General features: G+C 33.6%; 3 protein-coding genes across 7 annotated transcripts in view; 2 read left to right on the forward strand and 1 right to left on the reverse strand.

The window, feature by feature from the left end:
• Positions 1-940: 940 nt before the first annotated feature.
• Positions 941-2,961, reverse strand: LOC132701303 (zinc finger protein 624-like). Of its 2 annotated transcripts, XM_060669107.1 has the most exons (7): positions 2,904-2,960; positions 2,714-2,845; positions 2,519-2,660; positions 2,075-2,467; positions 1,625-2,020; positions 1,334-1,569; positions 941-1,243 (listed from the first exon to the last, which is right to left on the reverse strand). In XM_060669107.1, exons 2-7 carry the CDS (start codon positions 2,843-2,845, stop codon positions 1,097-1,099), a joined length of 1,446 nt encoding a protein of 481 aa, XP_060525090.1. In that variant the 5' UTR covers positions 2,904-2,960; the 3' UTR covers positions 941-1,096. The 2 variants fall into 2 exon arrangements, with proteins under 2 accessions (XP_060525090.1, XP_060525089.1); XM_060669106.1 differs by having other exon boundaries at positions 2,714-2,961.
• Positions 2,962-3,098: 137 nt separating this feature from the next.
• On the forward strand, positions 3,099-4,975 carry LOC132701304 (zinc finger protein 239-like). 3 transcript variants are annotated; one of them, XM_060669110.1, is made up of 6 exons: positions 3,115-3,254; positions 3,318-3,407; positions 3,477-3,867; positions 3,939-4,334; positions 4,395-4,630; positions 4,699-4,975. In XM_060669110.1, exons 3-6 carry the CDS (start codon positions 3,639-3,641, stop codon positions 4,879-4,881), a joined length of 1,044 nt encoding a protein of 347 aa, XP_060525093.1. In that variant the 5' UTR covers positions 3,115-3,254; positions 3,318-3,407; positions 3,477-3,638; the 3' UTR covers positions 4,882-4,975. The 3 variants fall into 3 exon arrangements, with proteins under 3 accessions (XP_060525091.1, XP_060525093.1, XP_060525092.1); XM_060669109.1 differs by having other exon boundaries at positions 3,116-3,231; XM_060669108.1 differs by having other exon boundaries at positions 3,099-3,407.
• A 930-nt stretch (positions 4,976-5,905) lies between these two features.
• Positions 5,906-25,167, forward strand: part of LOC132700432 (neurotrimin-like) — a 152,112-nt gene continuing 132,850 nt past the window's right edge. Inside the window, exon 1 of one of the 2 annotated variants that reach the window (XM_060667751.1) lies at positions 5,906-5,988. Coding sequence is in view for 1 of the 2 variants with exons in the window: in XM_060667750.1 (XP_060523733.1) it covers positions 8,218-8,287 (70 nt within the window). In the remaining variant the exon portion in view is untranslated. Of the gene's footprint in view, positions 5,989-7,905; positions 8,288-25,167 lie in introns of those variants that run through there. The other variant, XM_060667750.1, reaches the window with a different exon arrangement.

The raw sequence follows: 25,167 nt of genomic DNA on the forward strand, positions 1-25,167 counted from the left end.
GTTCCGCAACGTTTTTCAAAGGTCCTGACTTAAAGAATTTTGTGAAACTGCGGAAATTGAATATACGAAAATACTTGGATACAGTATAACGCCTTGGTTAGCTCTTCTGGCAACTATCAAAAGAATATTTAAAAGCCTTCTTATAAATACAAGAAAGCAAATAAGCTAAAAGTTTACTTTTTATTAGAACAAACATAAGAAATATCCCTTGTTAATTACTGTCTATAGGAGGTGCTTTTTCAACATTTTTTCACTTAGATGCTTCACATGCGATATCTTGCATCTCAAAGTTACTTCAATGGAGGTTAAACCTATGAGTTTATGAAAACTAACGCTTTACATATAGAAACTGCATCCTATCTACAGGGCTTGAAGAACAAAAACACCAAATTAATTACAGAATTATACCGGCCGACGTGGATACTGCAATTCTGCACTGCTTTTCCAGAGCTCAACTCCTTTGCCTGAAAATTTAATATGATTTCGACATATTTTGAGACAATACTGCTGTCAAAATGCCGCATCCAAACATCGTCGATCTGTCAGAGGACATGTTATTTGTTGAAAGTGGCAAGGTCTTATAGGTCCTACCTCAGAATTTGTCATTAGTGCTGCCATTGGTTAAAAAAGAAATTTTAAATCTCGCGCACGAGCACGTTGAATGTACCTTCTAAAAAAAAATTACATTGTTGCTTTATGAGTTCCTGTACTGTCAGCATAAGCAGTCTGTGTTTAGTAGCTATATGCGCTTTGCCCATCTAAAAATCTGATCACCTTAGACTTTAGCCACTAGCTTAGTTACTAACCAACAGCTACCAACACAGCATTGACAATCCGAATTACTTTATGATTCTCAAAAGACAACTGTTTTATATCCTTCTCCCGGCACCCTTAACATTAAAATAATTCTAATGTTAGAATAAAATATCTGATTTATCACATTAATTTTATTCACTAAACTCACTGCACATAACAATAAGTTCTCCTTAATAATAATTACTAGAAACTATCTACAAGCACACATTAATTTACAATTACACCATCACTTTCACCTTCACCTGCTTCTATTGTTTTCAAAATATATAATCTGTATCTATCAGAGTAAAAGTTTCTCTTGGACAATAGCTTTACCCTCATGGTTCTTTTTTTTCTGATGTTTATTTAGGCTGCTTTTATCATGATATCTGTTACCACACACGGGACAGGCATAAGGTGTTTCACCCGTATGTATCCTTAGATGTATCTAAAAGGAATTTAAGGTTAGTTTGTGTAAAAATAACCATTTTATGAATAATTGAATGTTATTTTTATCTGTAGAAGCCGGAAAACTCACTCTCCAAGTCCCCCTATAGTTAAAACATTTTCCGCAAAAATGACACGAAAATGGTTTTTCACCGGTGTGGGTCCTTTTGTGCACTTCATAATGGGCCTTTAAAGAAAACGGTTTGTTGCAAATATCGCACTCGAATCTCTTTGGGGTGGTGCCAAGATGGTTTTGCTCATGGGTTTTCAGAGCTGCCTTTGTTTTAAAATATTTACCACAGAAACTGCAACTGAAAGGTCTTTCTCCTAATTAAAAACAACATGTAAAAATATGTTTTAAAATTAATTGACAAATCTATACCTGTATGGCCCCTAATGTGCCCATCGAGCTGCACCTTTGTATGAAAACTTTTGGCACAGTAGTTGCAAAGGTAATTTTTCAATTTAACCTCTCCTTCTTTCTTAGTCCTTTTTTTGTATTGTATTTTCACACCTTGATGAATTAGTAGGTGATTTGCAAATCCAGACCTGCTTGCAAATACTTTAGGGCACAGGTCACATTTTAAATTTAGCCGGACCCGTTTTTCAGTATAGCCTGGCTTTAGTTCAACTTCTCCAAGAGCTAAACGATGCCTATAGACGTGTTTAAAGTGTGCTGGATATAACTGAAACCCTTTTCCACAGTAAGTACAAATGTATGGGGTTTCACCTGTGTGGATGTTCATGTGTTCATTTCTTCTTCTTATTGTTGAAAATTCTAAAATACTAATTATCAGAGCAACAATCAATTATTAAAAGAGAGATGTTTAACCCTTTTCACAGACTTCACATTTAAATAACTTGAAATTTTTTGGACGACATGACTCATTTTCTTTGTAGTGTTGACATAATTTTGCTTTACTGGTAAATGTATTACAGCATGCAGAACACACTGGTATTTTGCTGCTGGAATCATCTAGATTTTCTTCATTCTCTGAGTCAATATGCTTGGGTTTTGGCCCTCTTTTCCGAGCCTGGCGTATTGGTTTTTCCTTTAGAACTTTTCTCTTTCTACCTCGTTTCTTTTTGACAATTTTTTTGCAGTTCCAGTCATCATCTTCTTCCTTAATATGGAAATTTAAATCTTCAGATTTTACTTCATCGTCTTCATCATCATCTTCACATTGATAATCTTCATCAAAGTTGTCATTGGAATCTGATTTATCTGCAAAATAACAAATTTGATACAAAAGTTAACTAACATATACATACATACAATCTTTATTTTTTTCTTTCTCCAATGCTGATTTCAAAAGACCATCACTATTTTTGCACTTATTTGCAAAATCTAAAATATCATGGAGAAACTGCATACACTGCACACACAAATTCTTTGGAAGGTCATCATCTTCCTTAATCTAGCATGAAAATATGCAGTTCAAACTATAAAATCATAAGTATAAAGCATTACCTCGATTTCAGTCACAATATTAAAAATTTTCAGGCTTGTAGAATCCACTATTGGTTTCAAATCTCCCACAGTCAAACAGATACGACAAATATATGGAAAGTCTTTGTAAGTGATGTTTACATGTTCATTCATCTTAAACGAGTATTCAAAATAGAGATATGCCGCAGCTATTTTTCAATTTTACTCTAACTTAATTTCTTTAAATTTGCTACCTTCCCTTGCCTCTGTAAACATGTTTATGTTGACACTTCAATCCAAGGAAAAATCAAATTAGGCAAAATTGGTAACTTGGAAATTTTAGATATTGGAAACAAAAATTCCCAAGAATACACCAGAATGGGAGAGAGATAGTGGTTCTTTGTCCATTATTCTGTCCAATTTGGAGAAGAAGAAAATATATAATTAATGAACAAGAAATTTAAAAGCCTGTTTGGGTTCTCAATATTTTCAATGAAAGTTCAAAATCCTATATGTTTTTTTTCCTTCCTTGGAAATAAATAACCACTTCAAGGACGATGGTAAACCAATAAAGAAATTCGTGGTATTTTTTTGTAACCACAGGGAGACCATGGATGTTATCCCAACTTTTGAAAATTTTTCTCAGATTTGTCGCCTATGCTTACATAGTTCAAATGATGGACAATCAATTTTTCAGGACAATATAGCTAGGTTTTTGACTTTTCTCGAACTTCCAGTAAGTAGACAAAACGGGTCTACCAGTATTTAAGTAAATTAAACTTTACCTATATAAATTTGCTTGTAGGCAAAAAAAGATGACCATTTTCCCAAAATTATTTGTAATACTTGTGCAAAACAGATAGAGGGTATACTTCTCTACATTCGAAGGTGTAAGGAAGCTAATGATCAATTAGCAAAGATTTTACGTAATAAAGAATTTGAAGATATCAATGATAATGTATCTGATATGTTTCATGAATTAAAAACTGAAGTATGTGAAGTTACTGATGTTAAACCTGACAAAAAGCACATCCAAAAAACTACTCTGCTAGAAGATGATAGAACAGTTAATATATTTTGTAAAAATTGCAAAAAGTTGTTTAAAAATAAATCTACCCTAGGAAAGCACTATGTGCAACAACAAAAATGTAGGCCACACACTTTTAGAATTCACAAATGTGAAGTGTGCAATAAAGGTATGATATTGCCATTAATTATTTTAGGTTACATGAAATTTTTATAATTCTTTTTTTACTGAAAAATATAGAATACGGAACTCAGAGGCAGAAAGCTGAACATATGAATATCCATAGTGGCAAAACTCCATATGTTTGTACCTATTGTGGCAAGAAATTTAAATTTCATTCAAAGCTGTATATCCATATTTACAGGCACAAGTTAGCCCTTGGTTTAGTGACAAAAAAAGACTGTTATACAGAAAAGAGAGTGCGATTGAACTTGAGCTGTGATGAATGTGGCAAAACATATGCAAGCAGGTCTGGGTACGAAAAGCATTTGCGAAAGCATAATGGAAGGCTTATTAGTCATAAAAAGAATGGACCTACAACAATTGACAAATCAAATAAAATATATTTATGTGATTATTGCGGCAAAAGTTTTTATATTAAAGCAAATTTAGATAACCACCTAAGAGTGCATACAGGTATAATGATGAAATGAAATAAATCATTTGCTTTTGAATTTATTGTTATGTATGTTTTAGGAGAAAAACCATTTACCTGCAATAACTGTGGAAAAAAATTCATACAAAAAGGATCATTGGATAGACATGCCCTTAATCATCTAGACAGAAGACCCAAACCACACCAGTGTGATGTTTGCCTCAAATTTTTTACTACCAAAGCCTACATGGAAGTACACAAGAGATTACATTCAGGAAAGAAACCCTATGAATGCATTTACTGTAGAAAATGTTTTAACTATAGATCTCATTGGAAGGTAATGATCTTTTTATGGCTTATCTTTTTCTTAGCTGAGAATGTATTTATGCAGCAATTATTTTCCAGATTCATTTGCGAATTCATACTGGAGAATCACCTTATCTCTGTGAAGTGTGTAATAATGGATATCATGATCGAGGAAGTTTAAAAAAGCATCAAAATAAAAAAGGGCACCAAGTACCAGTAAATGTGAAAAACGATAGTTCTGCAAACTCAGATTTAACAAACACTATAGCAGTATCTCAGTAGAACCAATAAATCAAATATTTTTATGATCCATTTGATTAGTAATAATGTTTGACACCAAATAAAAATTTGTAAACACATTGTATTTTGATTAATTATACTTAAAAGGTGCATTCTTTAAAAAATATCCTACACACTACACTACACTGTTAAAAAAAATAGAAAAATTAATAACAGAAAGTGGAAAAGGTAGACAATAAATAACCATACACTTTCAAAGCATTTTCTTCAAAAATTTTACACTTTGTCACTTTTATTTTACTGGATAGTGTAATCTGTAGTGGAGGGTGAAGGACTTTAATTAATTAATTTAATTAAAAAGATTGCAAATATTGTGAAAAATGGCTACAATTTGTATCCTATATCAAAATAAATTTAAAAATAAGTGGCATAAAACTCCACCCCAATTAACCCCCTAAAAATTTTCAGTTCCTGTTTTTGTGGTATTTAATGCTGCAATTAGATTTCGAAACTAACCAGGTAAACAGCAATTTTATATCAGGTATTCAGGGTCTTCATCAATAGCTGTTATTGTTGCAGAAATATTAGAATTTTCAAATAAAAAACCTAGCCGCATTGCCATCGTCAAACTATCAACTAGCAAGTTAATATCTTTGAAAAATAAATTATACACTCTTTTTTAGTTTTGCGTTACTATTTTTTTGTTTTCTTTAGTGTTATATATAGCATATTAATATTATATATATTTTATAATTACCAAAAAATTGTTATTCCATACAGATTTTTTGAATTTACTTACTACTAGCAGTTCGAAAGATCAGATTGCAGCTTTCAAAATTTTCATAAGAACTTGAGTCAGAAATAATTAACGATCTAGCAAATTTCTATAAATTTTCGTTCTCAATCAGTAACTAGGATTTTGCCCATCTAGCTATTAGAGATATATAGAGAGGGCCCGTCTAAGTCAATAATATCGGAACTTATGACGCAACTATGAAAACATTTTTCAGAAGGTACAACTTCATATGTCAAGTTTGGATGTCTATTTTTACAGCAGTATTTTCTCAAAATATGCCTAGATCTCGTTAAACGTTCTGGAAAGGTGATGTTTGTGAAAATCGTATAGAAAGAAAATACCGCAAAATGCAGGTTAGTGGGTGAAATGATTATTCCCTTCTTTACGAAAACATCAATACCGTTTGCGGCGCAACAATTATTACTGAAGTAGGACCACCATATTTTATCTAATCGCTATATGGTTTTGCCTGAAATTCTCAGACAGAAGCGGTTCAAAATATGTGTCTCATCAACAAATAAAATAAAGAAATCTATCTAACTATAATTATTGCAAACATAAAGTTTTATGTAGATTATCCACAGAGTTATATAGTATATATTATATATATAATATAGTATATATTTTATATGGCTAACTTTCACAAATGTGATTCACAAAGAGTGCGATAAATTCTTGTTTTTGGGATTACTAGCGTCATCTACTAAGAAACCTACAAAGTGTCATAAAATAACGCAAATACTGATCAAGCACACGCAAAGTGGCATTTATTATGACATCCTCCTCGGTAACGCATTAACGTTAAGCATGGTCTCGAGTCCACCATATAGGATTGATTCATGTTTATAATACGGCAACTTTTGAAGCGCATGCGCGGTTATTTGATATTTCGTTTCCAACCAATAAGCTGTAGCATCGTTCAACAACCAAAATTGCCGTTCGAATACATCAGTGGGGTTTTGAAAAAGTGTACTAATAATTGTCGTCGAAAAGATATAGTATTCAACACGTTGATAAACTTCTTCAGTCATTCGTTTATTAAGCACCTGCTCTGCTAGTGCCAAATCAAACTCGTGATTAAAGTATCGTTTATTAAACTTGTGGCATAAAATACATACTAATTATATATCCGAAGGTATAACAAAATTTTGGACATAATCATTTGCCTAGGGATTTCCTTTGGTCATATTATTTCGGTCTTTTCGATTAAAAAATGCTGTGCCTAACCCTGAGCTTTTTAGCGTGAATTTTATTACTTTTTAAAGAAATATCAAATGTTAGATTGGCACCGGCCGGTGAAAATTACCCAATACGTATTGTATTTTAATGCTGGAAAAGACGACGAACCTCAAATGATATAATCAAAAATGAGACAAGTATTTACATTAATGATTGAAATCTGATTGTTCACCATTTTGTCATGAACTGTAATTCAAAACCGATTGCTATTTTTAGTACTAGTGAGTAAAGTATATCTTTTCCGTACGGGTCAGGCCATTGTGCCACTTTGCTTTTTCCACTCCCTCCATTATAAGTTTTTGTTCCAATTGATATTTTGATATTTTTATTATTTAAATGGGAATTTTATTTGTCAAAGCGTAATGTGTTCTCCTTAAGACATTTATTTATAGCTTACCACTTGCCCAGAATTGACTAATATGGAGAATCATAAGAATATCTTAGTATAAAATTTTATGTAACCGATAATGATTTTGAAAAGCTTTTCTTTCTATTATAATTTTTGAATTGAATTGAAGCTTAGAGAGTCGTCAATGTTTTATAATTCGAACGTACAGGATACTAGTTATGTTGTGGTATTGCAATACCAGGCCAGAATAATTAAAAAAAATGTTGTTGTTTGATGTTGATAAATAAAAAAATTCCATTCCAAAAATATTGTCTTTTCCCATCACAGTTGAATCGGAGGATGCAAAACATATTAATGCACAAAAAAAAGGGGAAAATATTCTTCGCCCTCTTACTCACGTAGCACAGCAGGCACAATACAAAATTTAAAAAGGAAATAATTCACTTTCATTTCCCTTTAACCGGAGAATAAAAATGTCTTGTTTATATGAGGCTCTTCCGCGCGCCTTTTATCCCGCCTTTTTAAATAAGTAACAATTCCCAAAGCTCTGTTGCGCTCCCTTACGAACGCCCATGTCTCCAACCGCCGATCGTCGAATGCAAATTGTTCGGTTACGACCGCAAAATGAGCAAGATAGCAAATGTTTCAGAAGTCACTGACAACTACGCGGGAGAGAGTTTCAGCTTTCAGCTAACCACCGACGAATGCGGTGGCAACAGTGCGGAATTTCGGATGAGCTTACGTTGGTTATATCGCGTAAAGCACGTTGCCAGTCACATGTTCACTGCAATCGGCGTTCCCGCCAGTATCGAGGGAGATTTGAATTTTTTTGCGGGTTTTTAATTTTTTCGAAATATTTTATAAACTGATGAGGTTCGAGGCGGAATTTCGGAGAACGCTTCTCTCGTAAAACGTTTTTAAATCTGCTAGTGCTGCTTCCGCCATGAAGTGATTAAAGCTTTGGTGCAAGTGAAGGCTGATACATTTTTTTGCTATGGAATTTGTCGGGCCGCTTTTGTCGCTTCTGTATCTTCTACCGACGTGTCATAGTATTTTAAATGGAGGTAAAGTACTTTTTAATTATTAAAGTACACGATATTTAAATGGCAATGATTTCAAGGTTTATTAATATCAGTTAAACATGACATATTAGAAATTTTTAAAATGTTTTCATGGCAGTTTTCTCATGTTTTGGATACAACTCTTCGTCTCGGAAAAGTTTTAAGCATTTAGCGGTATTTATTTTATTACTTAAATTTTACCATATCAAGACAAACTTTTAAACAATTTCAAGAATTACATTTCTCTATTACTATAAAACAATACAATAATATATACCAGCAAGTTTTCTGCCAAACTCTGCTCAATAGAATCCTACAATACAGTCTAAATTTTATATTTTGGGAACCGTATTTTATGTCTTCATAGCTAGCAGTAAGGTGTTATTTACTCCTATGTTTGTTTTTGTATTCATTTCATAATAGCTGGTTATTTTTATAAACGCTGTTTTAGTCACGAGCTTGCAAGTGCTTAATAAACGAGCGGCCGAAGATCTTTATCAACGAGTTGTATACTTTAGTTTTTCTAGGACCATTACTTTTTGTGATGTGAACTGTCAAAACTGATAAACTTCAAAATACTATGGCTAACATATTCCGGAAATATCTTATCAGTCGCAAATGTGTAACCAGTTCCAGTGTGATGAAATCAGGATGCTTGCATATCTATTTCTTCTAATATTACGAAGAATAATTGACACTCGGGTTTTTTCTTGTAATCCCACTTTTATTTTTCGAAGAGACAGTCACTTTCAATTACATTTAATACTCTCACACCACGGATGTTTTCTCCTTTAGAACTAACAGAAGAATGCCTCTTAAAATCTACCTAAAAACCATCTGACCTCTCACAAACTTTTACTCGCCGTCTTTCTGAAAATTTCCATTGCTTTATTACGTTTACCCAAAAATGTTTGCAGTAAATAATAAAAATAAACTTTAATTGATGTATTTTGAATGTTATTGTTTTGGTCACGTATTGTCGTTACTTTGTCGGTCTGTCATTTGGATTGTCGTCTCGTTTGTCTGATATTAGTTTGATTTAATTTGTTTGCTAATGAATGTTAGGAAATTAGAACATATCGCATTATTAATTATAACTGAGAGTGTTTTATGAAAAGTAACCTAAAGTAACTTAAACCTATAGTACATTATTATTATAGGACACCAGAAACCACGGTATCCCATTTACGGTTCCCGCGGGAGTGTGCTACTTTTTCGCAAGGCTAACCAACAAGAACTTATCGAAAAAATAAAATATTACTTTTATAGATTTTTAATTTGCATAATATGCATTTTTATTTATAACTAAATGTTGATATGTCTTATCGATTTTTGGATCCACTTTTACTTTATACAGCAATTTATTTTTTTATATTTATCAGTTTGTTTGAATAGTGACAGGTATGAAATATGAATTAATATGCCGGTATGTTTTATGCAGAGTAATGTAAATTCTGAAGAAGCTGCGGAATTAATTTTACAAAGGTAAATACGCTATTGTGACTATGAAAATATTTATTATGATTATAAATTTGTTCTTGTTACGAATCCAAATCGTATTTTGAGATATCTGCGGTAAGCAGGCAAATTGGTATGCTAAAAACGGACGCTCAGAAGATATTGGATAAATTTAAGTATCATCATGTAATACAGTTCAACATTTGCATTATGCCGATGTCGAGTGCCCAACACTAGTTCCAGTTTGATTTGGCGTAAATCGATAATAACAGGCATTCAAAAAATTAGCGCTTAATTTTTGAAGGTCCCCAAAAAGTGGGCTATATAGTTTAGAGGATTTTTGAAGGCATGTAGCTATCCATAAATCCTCAAAGAAGTAATCTATAATAAATATACAGGGCATTTCAGGTAAAAAAAAGTAAATATATAACAAAAGTTATCTACAGCACTGTGTTCTACGAATTTTTTTTAATTACTATTTTATAACGGGTCCCAAAATGCAAAATTTTCAACAATGCCCTGTTTCAAAATTTGGTTCTGAAGAACTTGAGCAGTGTTAAAATTAGTTTAATCATATGCCCCTCAGAATAAATACATGAAATGTGAGAGGAAAAATTTAAAAAAAAAAACCAAAAGTGCGTCAGAAAATTTGAATAAGGGAAAAAATGAATCTATTCGAAATAACCAACATCTTTTTATTTGTTTTTTTTATCGGTAAAGCCATCTGATCTACTTTAAAAAGACGCGACGTTGCAGACGAGCAGATGCAGGGATAATTCCTATATCGCAATATTGAGAGCACTTGATTCGGCATTATCGACGCCGCTATTGCATTCATTGAAATTGGTTTCGGGGTTTATCTTTGCTTCGCATTTATCGTTCTTGAGCGACTTGTTTGCCAATACATACTATTTACGCAAATTGTTCTTACCATGTAAAAATCAATTTGCAATATCAACCAGTATCGGCTAGAGGACACAGTCTATCCGTTCCGAGTAAAATAAATTTTTCGACAATATTGCGTTATTAGAAAAAATGAAAAATGTTTTTTCATTATCTTTTGCATCGATGGCAATGGATAAATTTGGGTGCGGACTGCTTCTCGGTTCCGTTTTTCCCTTAGTAATAATCGCTACCATCGAAATAAATGGTAATGTAAACACAAATACAAAGAAAATAATCCTTACTGTGCTTCATTCAACTAGCGACATTAATATTATATCTAACAAAACATTTGCAAAGAAGACAAATTTAAAAATAAAGTAATACTTGCTTATAATCGCAATGTTAGATTCTTCTCTAAAGAAAAAAACTTGCAGAAGAAAGCGCAAATTTGTACCTCTCGCTCGGCGATAAACACAAATTTTATGAAAAAAAAAATAGAATATATTTTAATTTTAGTCATAAATAAATAAATAAAAACTTCCCCGTGAACAATACTAGTTGATTAAATTCGTTAATGCAAGTATTTTCATGCTTTTCCTCGATTTTTTCTACTCCCGTCCGTAAAATACCTAATTACACACCGATTTAGCATGCGGCAAACGTCAGTTTTGTTTCCTACGAATCCGAGCCACTTCGGACATTTCCGGGATTTTACCGCACGGGTTTGGGAGCAATCGGATGTTTTCGGGGATATTTCCCATGCTTTGAATTTTGACGTTTGTCAATTCTGACGGTCATGTCAGTGAATATATTCGTGTTGTTTTGCGAAAATGTACCCAAACTAACGGTTGTAGAAAAAGTGTATTATGCAACACGTTCTGTAAACTTTTTAAATCACGCGTTTATTAAACACTCGTTCCACTGCGCTCCGCTCGTGTCAAATAAACTCGTATGTCAAATGCCGTTTACCGCACTTGTTGCATAATATACTGTTTTCTACTCCCTTCTGTAAAATACCTAATTATACACCTCACTTTACCACGTGAGTTTCTTGTCCCACGGATCCCTTCGGACATGTCCGGGATATTACCGCACTGGTTTGGGAGCGGGGTACCGGATATGTTTTCGGATAGTTTATCACACGGCTTGAATGTATTCGTGTTGTTTTGCAAAAATTCACACACAAACTAATGGTCGTAGAAAAAGTGTAGTATGCAACACGTTTGGTAAACTTTTTAAGTAACTGTTCCATTAAGCACTCGGTTTGCTCGTGCCAAATAATCTCGTGACTCAAATGCCGTTTACTTCACTTGTTGCATAGTATATTATTTTTTTACTTGTTAAAAAAGAAAACTGGGAAAAAATAACAAATATGGTCATAATTCTTAAAAAGGATTCGTGTAGATGCTATTATAGTAGGTCTACAGTAGTGCATTGAATTTTTCTTTTTCATTACCGAAGATTAAGTTAAGTTTTACGCCGCGTAATCACAGTTAAAACTACCGTTTAATAATCGGGAGCTGTCTTTTATTTCGAAATCTATGAATAAATGTCGATTTCTATTTTCCGTGTCACTTTTATAGTTGCTATTTTAATTATTTATTATTATTAATTATTTCCGAATTAGTAAAAATAAAATTTTTATGTTATTAAAAAAAGATAGTTTCTAGGCTGTAATAGTTATGTAATAATTTGCTTTACAAAATTAGTTTTTAGTTTTCGTTGATTTGCTTCACGGTTAAATGTATTTTGTAATTATTCATTTAATTTTGTATCAGAAAAAAATCAAAAAAATCTAATATTCACTCTGATGTGTTATTGCTTTTCATTATGCAACTCGCTCTCTATTAGTCGGTAAACGCAATCATTGGCTTTAAGTTAATCGAGATTATTGCAATTCGATCTGATTATCGATGTAAATGGTGTTCTGTGCTAATTCAGATTACATTAATGCGGCTGACATATTCCTAAAAATTAAGTGTCTATGCACAAGCGCAATTTCGGATTGGGTTTCACAGTTAAATGGTAATTAGTGCTGTGTGTTAAATTAGAAACAAAAATTATATGAACACAACATGGTTAGTTATTACTATTAACCGGTTTGGTTAGTGATTTTTTCAAAAATGTCCCGCCTACTTTATTAGAGGGATGAATATATAGGCCAATTTGTTAAGGACATATTTAGGCTATGTGTCTATGCACAAGCGCAATTTCGGATTGGGTTTCACAGTTAAATGGTAATTAGTGCTGTGTGTTAAATTAGAAACAAAAATTATATGAACACAACATGGTTAGTTATTACTATTAACCGGTTTGGTTAGTGATTTTTTCAAAAATGTACCGCCTACTTTATTAGAGGGATGAATATATAGGCCAATTTGTTAAGGACATATTTAGGCAAAAAGCAAAGCACAAAGCATAAGAAATGCACGCACACCCGCTTAAAAGTTCGTAACGAATATGAATTTTCATTCTTTTCATTTTCGTGCCAAAGTACTACAAAAAAATTTCGCGTCAGATATCCATGAATTTTATTTAAAAAATGATGTTTTTATTATTCGCAGTTTTTTCAAATTCTTTACACCTTCTATCTAGAAACAAGGTGTTAAGTTCTCTTTTGTTTCGGGTTTAGAATTTAATGCAATAGGCCTTATTGTCGTACTTAATGATTTTTTGTGATTGCGAATTTAAATAATAATATGTTTTATTTACTAACAGTAATGTTTTAACTTGTAATATAAAAATAAACAAGAGAGAAAAACTTAAACGCAAAATAAGGCGTTTAATAAACAAGTTTTATGACTATAGGCTATATGACTATAGTGAAAATATGGCAGAGCTAATTATAAACAAAATTAACCTAAAATACAAAGTTTCAACAAAACATGTGAAAAACTGCGAGGTTTATAAATAAAATGTTATTTATGAAATAAAATTTAATATGCGGTATTACCGCCGGTAGCGAAAATAAAAACGTGGGATAATAAAAGTCTCAATATTTTCACCCAAAAGATCTGTCATTTATTTCCTCTTTTTGACTCACCCTTACCACTCAGTTAATACTGTCTTGCCATTAAGAGACAGTGTGGAGAAAACTCTGTACTTTCAATTCACTACCAAGCAAATAAATAGATAATATACATATTTAGTGTTACTCCTTTCGAATGTTCCCATTGATCAGTCACATTTCAAAAACCTGCAAAAAATAAGTCGAATCTATAAGCACTTGTGTCTTTCAAACGATGATAAAAATGGAGTTTATTTAGCAGGCTGCTTATTCTTCCTATATGTTCAATTTTAAGTTTTTGTTTTTAAGATAAAAATTAAATGAGCTGTATTCCTTAAAAAGGGATTATGTAAACTTGGGCTGGACGTATGGGAGAGTACCTATACCCAAATAATTTTAAAAAAGTATGAAATTTGTATGTATTTATTTATATTGTGCTTTACATCGCCATGCTATCGTTCTGAAAACTAAATGGAGTGAATATTTTTATTGCAATTCCCCGAATTGCTAAGTATTGCATTCGCGTATATCTTGATGAGGGTAATATGTAAAATGGACATCACAAATGCATAATAATTTGTTATAAAGTACACATATACATTAAATAATGATAGATAACAATTTACACTTAAAACAGGGCCGCTGCGTTGCAGCAAATATTTTTTATAATATTGATAAAATTAGCTAAGACTCGGTAAGTTTTGTCAAAGAGGAGGGTGCGTGATGAAATAGAATACTCATTGGCTACGCCAAACATCTTTTGTTTCTCCTAAACTGGTTCTGAAGCATTGATAACCTAAAAGATTTTTTTTTTCAAATCACTAAGGACAAGCCAAGGAAGGTAAAAAAATGTAACGCTGTTAGAGTTTTAAAATGTTGGATGTTATCATATATCTCCTCGTAATATAATAATAGTTCGGCTCCGCCATTTATGGCCCATATTTTAAAAAGTAAAATTATCAGATCAACGCAATTATTAATATACGATACTTCGAAAATAATGGAAAATGGGATAAATGATATATTCATGTTCCGAGGCGTGTTCACTTTACTTCGATTTTTATTGCCTACTTAGAGCTTTTAAAAATGGGAGTGTGTATGAATATATAAGGGAACGCGGACCCCAAGCATCGCACCGAAAGCGATATACAATGCACGAATGTGCTTTTTGGGGCTTCATCTTGTTGTTTTATATCCCTATCGGAATACTAGACATAAATTTCTCCTGGGGGTGCTTTTCAAAACACGCTAAAGATTATACTTGGAAAGTTTTTAAATTTATTTATTCTTTTCGCCCGGTATACCCTTATATTAATACTCAATTTACTCTGCGGTCCATCGAACAATGATATATATTTTATATGTGACATAGTGGTATATACTCATACATATGCTACAGACACTGTTGAAGCCAACATAAAAAAATGTTGGGAATGGACATTCAATAAGCGCATGCGCGAATTATTTGAAAACTCGCTTTCTACCATATAGCTAGCAGGTATATAGAAGCCCTGCCTATGCTGATAATACATAAATTTTTGAAGCGAGGATAAATAGAAAATATTGTGGTGGGCCATTGACATTCAACGGCATTCAACAACCAACATGGCCACTGACAGTTTTAGATGTAACAATTTTACGGCAGTATTTTCTCAAAATATACCCAGAGTTTTAAAGTTAATTCAATGTACGTGGCTTTTTTCGATAAATGGCGTCCTTTAGTGTTCCCCACAGGTAAATTTCCAGAGGAGTTAACATGTTGCAATCAGTAGTTCGTGATGCAGTTAGGCGGCATCGTTTGTGTGTGGATGGTAATGGTGACCATTTCGGACACCTACAGTGACATCTTTAAGTTGGAGCTTAAACTACACCACACCAAAACTAACCAAAAATTTTATTTTTAATCAGTGGATACATTTGTTGTAGCCTTTTTTTTTTAACGACGTGGAGTTTTGTTGTTTTGCTGGTTACAAATGTTATTTCCCATGTTAATTTTTCAAGAAAACAGGATACTGTAATACTGTAATACAAATCTTCTGGATTCCTCCCTCGTCGGCTGTTGATAAATCAAACTTTTCGCCAATCATACCTTCGTCAGAGCTTAATTGAAATATGTTCTTTAATGCGTATCACAAGATCAAATGAACTTACCTAAGTGATGTTCGATCTTGATTATATACAGTCCTCGTCGAATTAAACAAGGATCTCAGTTTAGTGCGTAATCGATCACTATATTTAAAGTATAAAAACCAAATTTTTTCTGACGTTCCCCACCCGTACTACTACCTGCTTCAGTCATTTTAAAGTAACCTTTGTTACAACCCATAAGTGGCTATGGGAGCGTTGAGACATTATTTACTTCGACGAGGACATATAATCAAGATCGAACATCACTTAGGTAAGTTCGTTTGATCTTGTGATTATATTAAGCCTCGTCTCGTAAATAAGGATGTTATGTAGATGTTTAGAGCAGGTTGTGTTACAGAAAAATATCAAAAAATAAAATAAAAGAAAAAAAACCGAACATTTACGAAATAAGTACTGTTTGTGGGAAAGTTTTGTCGGAAATGACGGGTGTATTGTATACAGCAAGCATCTTAGAATTATTTGACCAGGCCCCAGCCGTCTGAATAGTGTCATAATTTAATTGTTTTCTATTGGCACCTGACACAACAGCACGCCTTACACTATAACCTGTGAATTTTTGTATACTCTTGCCCAAAATACTCTTAAACCAACGACTTAACGTTGGCGTAGAAGCTGTACGGAAGTTTTTTTTAATAGTTTTAAACTAAGACTTTTAAGTTTTATCTAGATAAGTCAAAAAGGTCTCGGCCACACAAATGTGTGTTTCGGATTTTAAACAGGGCATCGATAATATTGGTTGAGGTTTTGTGATGTTTTAATTGTTAATTGTTTTAATTAGGAATTTCGATCAATAAAATTGACTTGTTGCAAGTGCCAACAAGGTTACACATTTTTGTGTAAGCACTTGAAGGCTAATGTCAACATTTTTTACTTGTTTGAAGTAACCTAAGACAACACAAGGGTTCGACTTATTTTCGTATTTGGGTAAGCTGGATGTGAACAGGTCCCTTCCCTTAAAACATCGTTGCATTCTAAAATTCTACGAATTTTTGAACTGCAACTTTAAAAAATCTAAAAGGTCACCACACAACAGAAGAGCAAAACTCCCACCAGAGCTTCAGGCCGGAATTATATTGCTTTAACGTAGCTTCTAAAATTGAAGTCTTCCATATTTTTAAGGAGTCGTTTGGAACTTTCCAACTTAAGAGAGCTTGCTTAAAAGTTTACCGGCAATTAGGGAACGGCCGCCCGATAAATGATGTGGTATGATTCAGGTAAAAATGTAATAATTTTTTAATTATCTGGCACTACGATACGAGCTTCTGCGTTGTCGAAAATAATTATTTGCAGTGTTCTTAAAATTAAGTAATGTCTATTGAGTGGGAGAGAAAAAAGAAAGCTAGTCGTGATTGGAAAATTAACTAACACCAAGCATTTGCCGGTCACTTACGAGGCAAACAAGTCTGCATGGATGACATCGCATATTTTTGAAGAGGAGTTAGGGAAATGGGAGGCAGAATTAAAGGGGACGAAAATATTACTTATTCCAAATCTACGGAATATTAAATTGGTATTTCTTCCAGCCAAAACAACAAGTGTATTACAGCCGATGGACCAGAGCGTAATAAAAAGTCTTAAGAGTCGACACGGGAAAAACATTTTAATGGTTTAATGATCGAGTCCGAAGACAAATTTTCCATTATTATGCTAGACGCAGTCAACTTTATTAGTAAAGCTTGGAAAGAGGTGACAGCAGAAACAATTCAACACTCCTATCCTCATGCAGGACTTATTACCGAGACAGAATGCGAACAGGACTTGGAAGATGATCAGCCACTAAGCGAGAGGATAAAGCAGTTTCAAACAACAATTACGTTTACAAGTGAGGAGTTGCCAGATTTTATGGTGATAGATCAGGATTTTCCTACAACAGCAGACTTGACAGAGGAAACCATATTACAACAAGCAAGAAAGGGCGAGGAAGAGCACCAAGAGGAAGAAGAAGATGAATAAGTTGATTGAACCGTTCAGCAAGCCCTATATTCAGTCAAGCTGCTAGAGAAATTTTTTATGTATCATGAGGAAGATGCCCCTCTCGAAGGAATTATGAAAATACAAGCCATATATATATATATATATATATATATATATATATATATATATATATATATATATATATATATATATATATATATATATATATATATATATATATATATATATATATATATATATGATGACACTATATTCCGGGATATCATCCGTTCGCTCGTTGAACTCCGACTGGAATCCTGCATCCGACTGGAATCCTGCAAATCCTGCATCCGACTGGAACCCTGCAGACGTTTCGCCAAAATCTCACTTGGCATCTTCAATGCTCGCGTTCCGAAAACACTTCGAACACTGGGAGGTTATCGGCGGTGCGTGCGGTATTTATACTCTGCGCCGGAGATGGTAACGGTGCTGCTTATGCGTGGGGGGAGGTGGCTCCGCCCCCTGAATTGTCGCGTTGTTAATTTCGCCCGATCGTAGTTGCGATGTTCCCGTTGGCTGCTGCGCATCGCTCTGCTGTTTGATTATCGTTCTCCACGTGTTGGATAAATGCAGAGCGTCGTCTCTCGTATTGAGGTGTCCGGACTTTTCTATTTCGATGGCCTCTCGTATAATCCTAGTCCTAAAATCAGGAATATTAGCTATTTGTTTGCAAGTGCCGAAATCAATTTTATGGCCTGTCTGATGTTGGTGCTGAAACAAAGCAGATGTTGTTTGTTTGTTTCTTATGGCTAAACGATGTTCCTCGAGCCTGGCTGAAATCCTTCTGTTGGTCTGTCCCACATACGTCAGGCTGCACGAGTGTTCGAAGTGTTTTCGGAGCGCGAGCATTGAAGATGCCAAGTGAGATTTTGGCGAAACGTCTGCAGGATTCCAGTCGGATGCAGGATTTGCAGGATTCCAGTCGGATGCAGGATTCCAGTCGGAGTTCAACGAGCGAACGGATGATATCCCGGAATATAGTGTCATCATATTTTTCCATCCGTGAATCAATACGTGAGAATATATATATATATATATATATATATATATATATATATATATATATATATATATATATATATATATATATATATATATATATATATATATATATATATATATATATATATATATTTATATATATGTATATATGCGATTTATACAAGCAATAGCGGTGGTATTGTCTGTTCTACATAAGGTAGAGCCATGGAATATATTTCGCGCGTACTGATATTGACATTGTTACAGTAAATGCCCCATCCCGTTTGACGCATCCTATAATATTTTCACAGCATATTTGTTTTGCCTTAATGAATTTGTAGCGTTTGGTAGGCCTCTTGAACAAATCTACGATATTAATTGACTGGAAATTCGCATGATTGCATTATAATTTCCATTGTTCCCTCTTAGCGCTAAATGCTTCTCTCGCTCAAATAATTTCGTATACAAATATCCATATTTTCTGGGCTTACACGCCGAGACCAGGGTGCCCAAAAATTTTGCAAAATCTCTTATTTTAGATTTTTTTAAAATTTTTAATAACATATTTTGCTTTTTCCCATCTGTCATTTGGTAATGTGATTGTCAAAACCCTAAATAAAGGCACTCTTATTGATGTTAACTATAAAGCCCAAATATTGCAGAATCGATATTGTTTCTAAGACATTCTGTAGACATTATACGACTTACATTACATTTACATTATATGATTTACTTAGTAACAAAAAATCGTCTAAATAAATTGCGGAACAAAAACCACTCCTCCGTAGAAAAGCGACAATGGGCTTTACCATTTGGTAAACACTCTAGGAGCACAGTTTACTCCAAACACAAAGAATTTTACTTATAAAAACAGCCCTTAAAACGAAATCTTAAATATTTTCTATAATGTTGTAATAGGTAATAAAAAATGTGCGTCTTTCACACCTATTTTGGCCATGGGTAAGCGAGCAATTGTTTTAAGATCCTCCAACTTTAAGTGGTTTTAGCTTCTGTCCGAATTAACCTCTGTACCTTCTTACTAATTATTTCCCGTTCTCTAATGGACTATTGTGGCTCTCTAAGAGCAACATTTTGACATGAGCTTAATAAGAATGGAATTTTGTTTGTAAACAAAATATGTCTATTGTTAGTGGGTGTTCTCCAACGACGAATGAATCTTCTGAATCTACCTGCTACAACACCTACCTTTAACGCCGCGTTTCTTTCGATCAATTTCCGTATTTCTCTCGAATCTGAGGAATGGAATATTGAACCCTTTAGCTCTGCTTGTTGGGAACTGTTTTGTAACGTTTATCTCGCCGTGCTCCCATGCGCTGCTTGTGAGAGGTTGAACCTCTGGAGTTTAAAGAGACCCTAGCACTCCTCGGTTTCTTAACGAAGGGTTTTGAACTTTTGAGCTGTTGGGATGTGTCTGCTTCAAATCTTGAATTTAATTCATGGGGGCAAGATTTCTACTCGAAATGGTTTCTATCTTATGAATGGCCCGGGAGCAGATAGCACCCATCACTTTTTCGCTCAATATGTTGTTTAAGCTCATTTCTTTGAGCAAATCCTAGTCCAACGGCAGACAAATACGAACCCATTCGAGCCTGCAGAACATTTAGGCGATGGACTCTAGTACGTACGGTTTCAGTTAATGCCTCTTTAACAATCGGATTTAGCTTTAGTGCACCCAAAACCGTAAAGTTTTTTATTTTTTTTTTGTTTCATTCAACTCCTATTACAGACAATATTTCTGGCTTAAGAAAACTGTTTCCTGGGTTTTCGGTTGGTATAATATCAGCGACGCATTTTTCTGTAATCAAACAACAAAAAAATGCATCCTGTTATCCCAAACAGGCTAAAATAATTTTTCTCTCTTCCGAACAGTAAAATTTAAGTTCCTGTTGTTCCAACAGGGTTCCAACAGAATAAAATAATTTACTGTTATCCCAAACAGTAAAAGCTCCCGTTGTCCCAAACAGACTAAACTAATTTAGTGTTACCCCAAACAGTAGGTTCCTGTTATCCCAAACAGGATAAAATAATTTACTATTTTCCCAAACAGTTTACTTTAAGTTCCTGTTATCCCAAACAGGCTAAGAAATTTGCTGCCATTCCAAAGAGTCAAGACAATCGTATAAATTATAATGGAAATGCTAGAATTTACCTTCGTTACCGTTCGGACCGATTATTGACTTTTATTTCCTCCTGTGAGCTAGATTCACAAGAACTTCCTAATAACTGCCGTGGTTTTTTTTTTCACTGCCGTTCCGACAAAAGCTACAAACTACGACGTTGCTTACGTGAATATTTCGACATATTATTATGTATAAAAAAACTGTACTACATAACATCCTTATTTACGAGACGAGGTTTCTGTGTTCTACAATTAAGTCTCATATCAAGCCTGCAAGCTAATAAATTGTATTTAGCGGTTTTTATTATAAGATAATGTAGTAAGGTAGCACATAGCATACGAAGTATTATATTATTTTATATTGAAATATTGTGAAATCTTAGCAGAAAACAGATTACACTACTGATAACCCAGAGTTATCTGCCATTCTTCTCTCCCTTCTAACTATACTATTTATCTTATAAGGACATAATGCATAATCAAAATAAGGATGCTTAACATACATAGAGTAATAAAGTGTCCTAGTGTTCATATCGCAAATATTATGGACGAATATACAAAAGTAACATACAATTTATTTGTTTCAAAATGAAGAATATTTCTGGGCATAAAGTTTTATCCGATCTGGATCTACAATTCCACTTTAAGTTAAGTAAGTGACTCGTTGGATGTCTTCTATTAAATATCGTTCATAATTAAGACATAATTACATAAGTTCTCTTAACCAAGGTACATTAGGTATATTAGGTAAGAATTAAGGTTTTGAAGTAAAACTTTGAAAGTTAAATAAATACTTTCCTGCTACACCGGTTCAATTGAAAATAGCCCATAACGATATCTCCATACCTATTATAGGTAATATGATTATTTGCTAAAACATTTTTGACAAAAAATGAATTATTGACATTATGAGGTGAACAGTTTTAATTTCACAAAAGTGTGTCAGAACTAATTGGTTTTTGTGCTCGGACATTTTTGAATTCCGTTTTATGAAAAAGTTGTAGCTAAGAATATGGGTTTTATCCAGTTTTTTTTTCGGTAAGTCATTATTTATTGTATACAGCCAGTTCGCTTGGTGACAGTGACTAATAAATCTTGAAGGAAGAAATATGGCATCATTGAACCATTACAAATATTTTCAAAGATTATCTGATCCCCTTTGCCGTTCGTTTTATCTACCGAGGGGAGAAACGCTTGACAGATTACCCAATACAGCAGCAGCTCTGCTAATAGAGGAAACAGATGAATTGCCGCATCTAATCGGCCTGTATATAAATGTCTGACTATAAAGTCGCAAGACGCGATTTAAATGCAACGTCGATATGTCGACGGGGGAACGAGGCCGTGATATATTTGTCAGTTTTGCTTTCAAATCTTACTTGCATGGTTCGTAGTCGATAAAAATGTTCTTTATTACCGGAAAGTTTCGGCTATTTAGTCCCCTCGGGCGAAACTATAAAGCTCCACCCCGTTTATGCTTTTAATGTCTTGGGGCACATAAATAATGAGTTGTCTTGTTCGTTTGGACATACATGGAAAAAAGTTTAATTTGTTGCTGATTTACTGCGGACGGAAAGTCAACAAAGCTGTAATAATTACCCAAGAACGGGACGATCGAGTTATAGGAAAATAAGGAAAAATTACATTAAGGGGGGGATCGGAGGTCGAAGACACTAATGGAGGATGCACAATTTTTATGTGGGCCGGCGCCTACATCCCCAGTTACTTTTTTACCAGAGGGACACAAAGTATTATTGACATAAATTATCCTATCCTTAAATACTTTAATGACTTTAATGTAATTTTGTCAATGCAATTAGAGACGCAAAGGCTGGGTGTGAATAAATAAAAAAATGGGATTTTATTCTTGGGAAAAATTAAAATTAATTAAAATTTTTATTTTAGTATAAGATATATGGGTCTATTAGGAGAAAAAAATGAGTTAAATTTTAAGTAAAACCGAAATTTGTATTATTTTTTATTTTATTCAGTCACATAGAAACTTTTATGCAAACCTTATGAACTTATTTCAACACAAAACTTATACCTTGCAAATGTCAATTCTTCTAATTTATTGTCCAGCAGTTTATTTTTTGTTCGTTCTATAAATTTATTCTAGTTTTACTGGATCCCACATTTCAATAATGTGGTAAAAACTGAGTTTGTGCATTCGGTCTGTACAATTGTTGCATGAATTACTTTTGGCTGTTAAATGCTCATGAAACAAGAATGAAAGACTAACCATCCCGTAAGTGCTGAAAATTTTTGTTGTGTAATTTACCATTTTGATAAAAAGTAAAAAGTGCAAGTCAAGGTGCGAGATGCGTATTGGCATACCAAAAAAATTCACAGGATGCAATTGTTAAATATTTATGCATGCACCATCATAAATAGCTCAGATAGCTCTTATCGCCAAATTAGTCGGATTTGTTCGATAAAACAGTAACATAAAATCTGCTCTCAAATCGACACCGCTTTCGGAATCCATAAAAAGACTATAAAGTTCTTCGACCCTACAGTCTTCGCAACATTAATAAAACAACTCCTTTCCCTATAATTAACCATCAAACCATTAGTTAACAAAATTTCTAGCTTCCATTTTAAACCTTGAAACAGGAGAAAATTCCAGTTTTGTCTTAATCCTTTTTAACTAATTCAACTAAAATATATGACGTTAGATCCAAACTATATTCTAGTTCTTGTTCCGGAAATACTAGGTATTATCGTATACATCTTAAAGTCCTACCAGGAGGTCATATGTAATTATGAACAAATATCAGGACCCAGCTTTCCTACGTCATCGCGAATACTTTTGTGAAATTTTTGAAAAATTAGCGATGGATAACCTCCACGTAAACCTAAAACTGTGGAAAATATCGTTTTTGTTATCTGACCACTGGCCAATTCTTCAATCTTTTCTTAATTACTTCGTACACGCAAACATCAATTTCGATATCGAATTAAAAAATAATACTGCTGTTCGCTTTCTGTGCATTCCTATTAATCCAAAAACCAGATTTAATCTCAGGCCTTACGCCATAGAAAACCGACTCATAGTGACAATGGTTAAATACAATATCACATCACCATGCAGCCCAAAAATCTTTCGTGATTCCATAGTTTTCAAGGTAAAACCCATGTCTTAACTAACTAAACTGGAATTAACACATCTCACCTCAGTTCTTTTCTCAAATAATTCGCCTTATCAAGAAATAATAAATAAACAAAGTAATTCCATAAGTGACCCTTTGTTAAGCACTGTATTATTTCTGTATATTCAAAATGTCACCGATCAAATATCAAAAATAGACCGTGCATCTACGACAAAGAATATATCTGAGAAACAGCTTGAAAAAAATATTAATCAGACTAAAAGAATACCTGAGGTCAGTCAAACTTTCGACAAATAACGACATCAGCAGTTTCTGGACATCGTTACGAGACAGAACTCCTGATTTTATTCGATAAGACCAAGAAATCATCAAACATCCTAACAACATAAACCACATGACAGCTTTCTATCTCTTTTCCATTTGGGATTTGGTTATCTGTGAAGAAATTAAACCTTCCTCCCCACTCACCCGGCAATTATTTGAGGTGCATGCAGAGCAACCAGTCCTTAGTCCTTAGTTTCAGACAGAGCGTCTCTGCGGACTCATAAAGATTCACAAACCAGGATTACCGCTTCTACCTATTGTCAGCACCATTGGTTCTCTAGCAAAATATCTAGCTTCCTAATTAAAACCCCTTACAGGGAAAACTGACAGTTTCATACTTAATTACTTTCACCTCATTGAACAATTAAAAAGCATTACATTAGATACACAAGATATTCTAGTTAGTTTCGACGTAGAATCCCTCTTTATCAAAGTTTCTATTCCTGAAACGCTCGACATCATTTCAGATATATTAAAGTCCTAGAATCTGGAACCACACCTTCTCACCTTAATTCAAAAATGCTTGTCCGGAATATATTTTTCATATAACGGTCAAATTTTTGAACAAACGTCGGGAACAGCTATCGGTTTTCCTCTATCACCAGTCATCGCGAATATATTTATTGAATCCTTTGAGAAGAAAGCTCTCGACACCTTTCATTTAAAAAAAATTATGGAAACGCTACGTCGATGATACTTTTGTTATTTGGCCTCATGGTCAAGAAACCATAGTAGATTTTCTTAGACATTTAAACTCTATACACCCTAACATACGTTTTACCAATGAATTGGAAACTAATATTAACTAATAACAACCTAACAACCTAACATTGAGTCATTAATGCATTGTCAC

The sequence above is a fragment of the Cylas formicarius genome, unplaced genomic scaffold, assembly GCF_029955315.1.
Source record: "Cylas formicarius isolate icCylForm1 unplaced genomic scaffold, icCylForm1.1 PGA_scaffold_4__25_contigs__length_36172078, whole genome shotgun sequence".
NCBI classification, from domain to species: domain Eukaryota; kingdom Metazoa; phylum Arthropoda; class Insecta; order Coleoptera; family Brentidae; genus Cylas; species Cylas formicarius.

What these genes read in the sequence shown, in the direction of transcription:
- LOC132701303 (XM_060669106.1), bottom strand. Translation starts at nt 2,845, where the DNA reads ATGAATGAACATGTAAACATCACTTACAAAGACTTTCCATATATTTGT. An exon ending in GAAAGAAAAAAATAAAGATT is followed by an intron (nt 2,468 to 2,518) that starts GTATGTATGTAT and finishes GTTATTTTGCAG; the next exon opens with ATAAATCAGATTCCAATGAC. An exon ending in GCACATTAGGGGCCATACAG is followed by an intron (nt 1,570 to 1,624) that starts GTATAGATTTGT and finishes GTTTTTAATTAG; the next exon opens with GAGAAAGACCTTTCAGTTGC.
- LOC132701304 (XM_060669108.1), top strand. Translation starts at nt 3,282, where the DNA reads ATGGATGTTATCCCAACTTTTGAAAATTTTTCTCAGATTTGTCGCCTA. An exon ending in TGACTTTTCTCGAACTTCCA is followed by an intron (nt 3,408 to 3,476) that starts GTAAGTAGACAA and finishes ATTTGCTTGTAG; the next exon opens with GCAAAAAAAGATGACCATTT. An exon ending in CCACCTAAGAGTGCATACAG is followed by an intron (nt 4,335 to 4,394) that starts GTATAATGATGA and finishes TGTATGTTTTAG; the next exon opens with GAGAAAAACCATTTACCTGC.